This window comes from Arachis ipaensis, chromosome B03 (assembly GCF_000816755.2).
Source record: "Arachis ipaensis cultivar K30076 chromosome B03, Araip1.1, whole genome shotgun sequence".
NCBI classification, from domain to species: domain Eukaryota; kingdom Viridiplantae; phylum Streptophyta; class Magnoliopsida; order Fabales; family Fabaceae; genus Arachis; species Arachis ipaensis.
Window position 1 is genome coordinate 5,948,869 of NC_029787.2, and position 8,164 is coordinate 5,957,032.

General features: G+C 36.0%; 2 protein-coding genes across 3 annotated transcripts; one reads left to right on the plus strand and one right to left on the minus strand.

Moving 5' to 3' along the window:
- Nucleotides 913-3,406, plus strand: LOC107629004 (IRK-interacting protein). Its single transcript, XM_016331670.2, has 2 exons — nt 913-1,254; nt 1,717-3,406. Exons 1-2 carry the CDS (start codon nt 1,042-1,044, stop codon nt 3,244-3,246), a joined length of 1,743 nt encoding a protein of 580 aa, XP_016187156.1. The 5' UTR covers nt 913-1,041; the 3' UTR covers nt 3,247-3,406.
- On the minus strand, nt 3,807-7,661 carry LOC107629002 (lysine-specific demethylase JMJ30). Of its 2 annotated transcripts, none has more exons than XR_001617897.2 (6): nt 7,045-7,661; nt 6,265-6,474; nt 5,750-5,884; nt 5,514-5,657; nt 4,819-5,042; nt 3,807-4,343 (listed from the first exon to the last, which is right to left on the minus strand). XR_001617897.2 is itself a non-coding variant. In XM_016331668.2 (6 exons), exons 1-6 carry the CDS (start codon nt 7,525-7,527, stop codon nt 4,155-4,157), a joined length of 1,254 nt encoding a protein of 417 aa, XP_016187154.1. In that variant the 5' UTR covers nt 7,528-7,660; the 3' UTR covers nt 3,807-4,154. The 2 variants fall into 2 exon arrangements, 1 of the variants encoding a protein (XP_016187154.1); XM_016331668.2 differs by having other exon boundaries at nt 4,950-5,042; nt 7,045-7,660.

An 8,164-nucleotide genomic window follows, 5' to 3' on the forward strand; every position in this document is an offset into this window, starting at 1 on the left:
AATTTATTATTAATATTATAAATATATACACAAAAAATTAACTATTAGAAAAATATTTCACTAATGAAATAGAAAAAAAAAAGAAAAAGTAGTGAATCTACATTGAAGAATAAGTGAACAAAGTTCTAGAAGACAAAACTATTGCATAAACTTAAATGACATTCAGTGTGATGATTACACAAGTACATAAGAAGAGCACCAAAACAAATATCTGGTTCACAATATCCTAATAAAATTAAAAGCTGAAATTACTTGAGCAAAGGGATATGGTGGTGGTGGTGGTGTGGAACATAGTGGCATGGAATTTCATATGCTTAGTACCAAAAAGCAATCATGTGAAACAGTGGTACCACCACCACCTCCTCCTCCTAAAGTTGTAATTTCATCTATTTTTTTGGGAATATGTGGACAATTTGGTACACTTTGCTACACTCCACATAATAAGTAGTCTTAAAATTCCTTTTCTTTTACTCTTCACATGCTCACTTTCCATTTACAACCAAGACAAAATTTGGTTGGACTTTTGGGGTAACCCCCTCTTCTATATCTCATTTTTTCTGGCTCTCCAAGGTTCTAACTTTAGGACCTAGCTCTCAAAATTTATTATTTATTTTTACACAACAAAAATTACAACTTAACACAAATAGTACAGTTACTAATCAATGAAACACATCGTTAAGAAAATTATTGATCACTGAAAAAATACACTTAGATAAAACACTTCTTTTTATCAATTTGTCCAATCCACAGATAGTGTAATAAATTCATGTAAGTATATAATACAAAAAATATCATGTGTAGAATACTATTATTAAAAATAAGAGTATCAATATCTTTTTCCTAATAATTTCTCGAATCGAAATTTGATACAGCCTTTAAAGTAAAATCCAACCGTTATTTAACACTTAATAACCCCACTTTTGTTCTTTTTGCTCCTCAATAAATTGTTATTATTATCTTGTGCACACATATAAATAACATATTAATATTATTATCTTTGTGAGAATTTGTACATGTTCCACTCTGTTGTGTTCTGTTTTGATGGCTTCAACTGCTTTCAACGACAAGAATGGAAACCCTGAATTGTCAAGGCAGGAAATTCAGAACGCCATAGCCAAAGCTGTGGAGCTAAGAGCACTTCATGCAACTTTGATGAGAGGGAACACCACATCCAATGCTAGATTCCCTTCACCTTCCCCTGTTTCACGCCCTGTTTCTCATTTCTCTGCTCAAGATTACCCTGTTTTCACCCCAGTATGTTCCAATTCGTAAAGTTGCCTTCTTTTTTTGTTCTTCTCTTCTTTTTCTCAATTGGGTATGCACAAATTCATGCTATCAAAGATATTTTGTTCAAAGTAATTTGACAGTGTTTTCGAAATGTGTTTGTTCTGTTCTTCGTGTTAGAATTTGTGGAATTAGCAATAATTATAAACCAGATTTCGTTTTTGTTTTGGTTTTATAATTTATTACTACTTATCATTCTCTTTTCTCTTGAAGACTTGAACTATGTCACTTGTGATGTTGATAAAAGAACATGCCACTGTTGTGGTAGTTATATACATAATCCTTACTTCGCTTTTTCTTTTCTTTTTTTTTTTTCTAATTTAATATCTATGAGATAATTAGTGTAATTTCAAAATTAATATCCTCTTTCTTTTGTTCTCCTTTTTTTCAATTTTGATGATGGGTTTCTAAATTTGGAAAAATCATTGACAGAGCTATGAGGATGATCCACTACCAGCTTATAATAATCAGAACCACTTGAAAAGCCTGACAATTTCAGATAGTTGGGATGAGAATGTTCTAGAACACACCATGGAAGCAATTGTACCATATTACAAGGAGAAATCAAGTTCAAGAAAGGGACTTCCTTCTGGTTTTGCCAACATAGAATCTCACATATGCGCAGGCGCTGATGATAGCAAATCTGCAACCAGTTCTTGTGCAAATCACATAACTGTTCTTCAAGCATCATCACCTGCCAATGAATACTTGCAGTGTAGAAGGAACAGCTTGGAGGACTTCAATTCTGTATCGTCGTGCAATCAATGTAAGCCGGCTGTCATAACAAGCGAATTTGAGACTGCAAGGACCAGCAAGAGTTCCACTAGTGTTGTCCCGGTCACGGATTCTCATTCGTCTATTCAATCTCAACAGAAAAGCAAGGGGATGATTTCTTGGTTGTTTCCTCGGCTAAAGAAGAAGACTAATAAGAATGAGAATTCCCCGAGTCGCGCAGAATCTGAGGATGTTTCTCAGGTTCTTAAGGACTTGGGAATCATGTCTATTGAGTCATTGAAGAAAGAGTTGATGGAAGCAAATGAGAATAGAGATGTGGCCTTAATGGAGGTTTCTGAGATGAGGTCTTCGCTCGGCGAGCTGAAACAGAAACTGGAGTACTTGGAGGGTTATTGTGAGGAGCTTAAGAAAGCCTTAAGGCAAGCAATGCAAGCAAGGGATTCTCAGCATCTTTGTGAACAACAGCTCAATAATCCTCAAACGGAGAAAAAGTTTGATAAAAAGGGAGGAAATTTGATGCCAGTGAGCGAGGAAGCAATGGTAGAAGGATTCTTGCAGATAGTATCAGAGTCAAGATTATCAGTAAAGCAGTTCTGTAAGACTCTTATAAACAACATCGACGAAACTGATCAATCTTTGACACAACATTTGAACTTGCTTCTTCAACCATATAAGCTTTCCTTGAGTGCCAAGTATTCCAAGGCAGTATTATACCACTTTGAAGCTTTCATAAACCAATGTCTCTACCAAGACTTCGAGAATTGCGTGTTCCAAAAGAATGGCTGCCCAAAACTGCTGGATCCGCAGCAGGATCAGCGAGTGCAGTTCTCATCATTTGTTTCCCTTAGGAACTTGAGCTGGAATGAAGTTCTAAGAAAGGGAACAAAGTACTACAGTGAAGAGTTTAGCAAGTTCTGTGACCAAAAAATGAGTTGTATTAACACAACTCTAAATTGGACTAGACCTTGGCCTGAACAACTCCTTCAATCTTTCTTTGTGGCAGCAAAATGCATGTGGTTGATGCATTTGCTTGCATTTTCTTTCAATCCACCATTGGGAATTTTGAGGGTTGAAGAGAATAGAAACTTTGATCCTCATTACATGGAAGATATGTGTCCAAGATCTCAGGGTCCAAGCAGGGTTAAGATCATGGTGATGCCAGGGTTTTTTGTTCAGGATAGGGTCTTGAGGTGTAAAGTTATTTGCAGGTACAAATCTGTAGCCTAAGTTAACAGTTTGGAAATAGTTTTTGTTTTCACATTGAATTTTTTTTCCCCTTGCTTTTTTATTTAATCTCTGTCATTTTCAGTAACTGTAGCTAAATGTATAAGTAATGGTTTGTTCAAATTGATTTAATATTCAGTCAAATGTATGTCATATTAGTATATTACTGTATACACTTCTGTCATAAAGAATGTACAATAACCATGTTAGGAAACTGAATGTGATGATCAAACTTCATTTATTTTTCACTTCTCAAGTTTTCTCAACACAGTAATTTTGGATTTTCAGTTATACGACTAAAAAAAAAATTTCCTGGGTAAAAATTAATGAAACAAACACTTCCTTAAAAATAAAGTGGAAAAATCATCTGTGATTCACGTGGAACTCAGAATTCGACGTGTTTCATTATTATCTTTTCCCATCATCAAATAAAAAGAAGCTTTCCAAAGTTCCTAACAGAAACAACATAGCCAGAAGCGATGTTGCAGCAAAAGCCAAAGCTTGATTAGTTTAGGAATTTAATACTACGAACTAGTTGCTTTAAGTACAGATGGAGAGTATGATTAACGTCAATCAATAAAATATTAGATTAGTTTAGGTTTGGTACAGCGTTTCACACACTTTCATGATCAATAATTTAAGGGCATTAGAGTGCATAACACCCAATTGGGGACCTCTATTACACGTTTGTCCTTTAATACTATATCATTGGTGCAATCATAGGCATATTCACTTTGCATCTTTCAATGGTGACTCAACCCAGCATTTGATGCAAAGTCAATTGTTCAAATATTTCTCATCATTAAGATGAGAACCAGAACCAAGTGCCAAAAAATGTCTATGCATGAGGAACAAGCTCAGTTCTTACACTAAGAAAGAATGAAATTCTAGAACATCAAAGTGAGGCCAAATTAGGGTGCATCTGAACATTCACCCTCACTCCACCAGAAGCTAACTGAGAAACTTGTAGTTAGGGACCGCACATAGTGCCACCACTTTGGTGGGATATATAACATATCACCTTCCTCTAAAATACAGTCTACAAATTCCAAGTCTTGCACTTTAGGAAACTTCCTTTCATCTATGTCATCTAAGTCAACCTTCAAACAAAGAGATAATTCCAATCAACATGGGGAGACATTTTTCGAAATAGCAACAATAATAAACACAAATAAAATTATAAGAAAAAGAATTATCAACACCTGATATATTTGTATCCATTGTGCAACATAGAAGATTCATGGACAAAATTTATTTTCCATACACACATTTAGCACGATTGACTGGAAATCAACATGGAAATCCTTCTTTATACTACAACCCCATCCAATCCAAATTCTATATTACTTTTTCGTAGCAGAAGTCTAATGAATAATAAGCATCGGATTTACAAAAGGAATATTTTCATTCACAATTATCCATTTTCATAGTAGATCTGCGGTTAAAAAATGCAAGTACATCACTTGACTGCCAGGGCAATCTGTGGCCTGTGCAAGGATAAAAGCTCAGACACATAATGTGAGAACAGAGAAAGAAGAGAAAAAGAAAAGTTAGGACAAAAAAGAAGAGAATTACATTAATGAAATACTTCTAGAGTTTTCAGCCATTCAGATTGGGATGCAGTCATAGTGCTATGCTTCCAAGCAAAAGTCATAAGCAGACTGCATGGAAGGTCAATCAGTCATATAGTTCAACAAACAAAATACCTGGCTGGAATTGGTACGCATTGTCTCCGAGTAGGGATAAAGTTCCTCAGACAAAGATGCTGAGTAAAGCCTAACGTACTTCTTTCCAACAACCTGAAAGCATAGAGCATGACAATAAATACATTCAAAGTGGTGCGCAGTAATCCTTGGAACAATATGTCTATTAGTATGAATTATAGATGAGGCAATTTTCTCTTTTCCATTAATAAAAAGGAACATTTCCTCAAACAATTTAAATAACAAGGATATTACATAAACCCCGATATCATCCACATATATTAAAGGTTTTTCTTAAAATGAACCATAGTAAGTCTAAAAATCATACTTTAACTAGCGAGAGGCACATCAAGAAGTCCATCCCAACGATCCAGAAGACCAGAAGACAACTTTATTTAGGGTGTGATTCTAGTTGGAGTTCAGAAGGGAAGGGAAGGGAAGAGTTTGAAGAGTTTGAAGAGTGAAAATCAAGACCTTCCCTTCCCTCTTTTACCCACGAAAAGCAAATCTCACAGATCACAAACATCACCTTAGTAATGCAAGTATATAAATGACATAATAAATTACCTGAGCTAGTATGTTATGATGTGGATCATGGTGTAATGGCGTTACTGTTCCAGCTGGACCAAACCAAGCATTGAGAGATCTTAGCTCCCCTCCCCCGGCAAAACAATAGTCAGGAATAAAGATATCTTTCCGAAGCTCATTTATCTGCCATTTCAATAATGTCATTTACTTTCATTATTAGTATGCAATATGGCAAAAGTCTGAATTGGAAACAATCTAAATTCATCTATAAGTACTTGATCAAATAATGGATGCTGGGCAAGATATGTAGGACCCCCTGGAGAACCACCATTGGATTTTATACGCTGAAGCAACTCTGAAAATGTGATTAGCTCTTGCTTCCAGTCTGTACATAAATAGTTCTTGCCAACCTACAAAGAATTTTGCATTTACCCTTTTTCTTTCAATATTTATGGATATTGAAAAAAATATGTATGATACATACATAAGTTCCACTCCAAACCCCCACCCTCTGTGTGTTTACATGTTTGGCTGTGGAATTCCTGTAGACAGCTAAATAACTTCAACAGTCTAGTTTGAGATGCATGTAGCATGAGATGCATAACAGGGAACTTTGAAAATGGTCCTAGAAATTTTGAACAAGGCAATTTGGGACCTAGAAAAACAGAGTATACAAATGGACCATATGCAATGCACATAGATTATTTGCATGAAAATTCCTAGTGGGTACAAAGGATCATCAACAAGATATTTATTTTAGTTTACCTATAAATGGAAGATGAGCAATTACCTCGACGGGAACTGTACGATCACCAGCAACTCTCAGTAAATAGTCTATGTTGTTCCATTTCGTCTTGGCCGGCCAGTGAACCATACAATCACTGATGATAACCGGTGAACCAGCCAGGTAATGATCTTTCAAGAACTTGTCCAGCGACAAACCAGATCTCTTCTCCACAATCTTAGAAGAAAGGGACTTGATAGGTAAAAGTTGGAGCACCTACAGAGTAAAATGCTATAACATAAACATTAGAAAAGCCATATCACAAATGTAAAGCCAAATTTCGAAATTTGTATTCAAACTAAAGGATTAGTATCCAAGATTTGTATTCAATTGCTCACACTATATACGTAAGCGCAAATTATTACACTCAATTCCACTAAGATTTGGTGAAATTCAACCCTACTCTCCTCTCTATCTCCAAAAATATACATCGACTTTTCCTAAAATTTAGGCAATAATACTCTAGGGACCTATATGTTTGTAAATATAGCACTAAACATCCTATAAACATAATAGTAACTTCCCCTTGAAGGGGTTCAGGGGAGACCAATTTCACATTACAAAAATAAATAGCACGATGTGTCGTTGTGTAAACTACCACTATTCTGGCACCATTTTTTATTTTGTTATTTATTTTTTTACATTGCTTAAGTTGTATTTGGCAGTTATTTTAGCTGCAAAATAGTTTTAGGGCTACATTGATCATTTTAGATTCTCAAATACTAAAATACTGCACATTTGCAAGAACATGATAAAAATAAATAAAAATTGGAGGAAGGACCTCACCTGAGACACATGAAATTGCGGATGAACAAGGCTTCGTTGCTCGGAGTTGTTGACCGAACCTTCTTGGAAGCTTCCCTCAGAAACCCTACGGGAACTCTTGGCTCTCTCTGAAACCTTCTCGATCGCAGAGTCCAAATCCTTTCTGAGAAGCGTCCCTCCCATGATGATCCCCATGTCAAGAACCCTAAGCGCCTCCTTGAACTCGCCGTTACCGTTGTGGTGCCTTGCCACGTGGAGGCATGCCATCGAGTACGCGTCGCGCCACACCGGAAGCACCGACTGCCACGGACCTGAGTGCAGCTGCTCCCACGCCATCTCCAGCGCCGCCTCCGCGGCCCGGACGTCACCGGTCGCCGCCAGCGATGCCATTCTCACGTAGGCGTAGCCGCCGTGCTCCGATATGGTTTGGAGGAGCTCCGCTGACTCCATGTCCAGTGTCGGCGTGTCGAAGTCTCCACCGTGAGGGGTGGTGGTTGACGACATAGTCTGCGGCGGCGACGCGGTGGAGAGAAAAGCTCCGGCGCGTGGTTTTTATAGGAGTGTTGTGGTGTGTCTGAGTGTACCAAAAAGTGATTGATATTTGGACACAACTTTGAGATATTTCTCTAAGTATCTTAAGACTCATAAATCTTAATTATTCTAAATTATTTATTGACACTCTTATATAATCTCATCTTATTTATTAATATAATAATATAAATATTCATGTAAAATATCTTTACGTTAATAATTAATTTAATTTTTATCGTACAAATAAATTGGTGGAGATGGAGAGATATTTTTTTCCTCTACTTTTTCCTATGAATAGTGGAAATGGAGATATTTTTGTTTTTGTTTTGTTTTTCTGTGCGTTGAAGACACACCATCCCTTTTTTTTTCCTATAGGTTTTATATCACAATTATTTAGTCTATTTAGGATTTGAATTCGAATGAACTTTCTAGCAAGACATACTTTAATTCTTGAGAACCGAGGTTAAGATAGACTAAATTTGTTAGGTGAGTCCATTTATTTATTTAAATAAGTAAATTTTATCTTTAAAATTAAGTTTATTTAAATTTTAAATTAAATATATTTAATCTAACTAATTCAAAAAATAACAAATTAAACCGGTGATTCATT

What these genes read in the sequence shown, in the direction of transcription:
- LOC107629004 (XM_016331670.2), top strand. Translation starts at nt 1,042, where the DNA reads ATGGCTTCAACTGCTTTCAACGACAAGAATGGAAACCCTGAATTGTCA. An exon ending in ATTACCCTGTTTTCACCCCA is followed by an intron (nt 1,255 to 1,716) that starts GTATGTTCCAAT and finishes AATCATTGACAG; the next exon opens with AGCTATGAGGATGATCCACT.
- LOC107629002 (XM_016331668.2), bottom strand. Translation starts at nt 7,527, where the DNA reads ATGTCGTCAACCACCACCCCTCACGGTGGAGACTTCGACACGCCGACA. An exon ending in CGCAATTTCATGTGTCTCAG is followed by an intron (nt 6,475 to 7,044) that starts GTGAGGTCCTTC and finishes TTTACTCTGTAG; the next exon opens with GTGCTCCAACTTTTACCTAT. An exon ending in AGCATCCATTATTTGATCAA is followed by an intron (nt 5,658 to 5,749) that starts GTACTTATAGAT and finishes TTGAAATGGCAG; the next exon opens with ATAAATGAGCTTCGGAAAGA.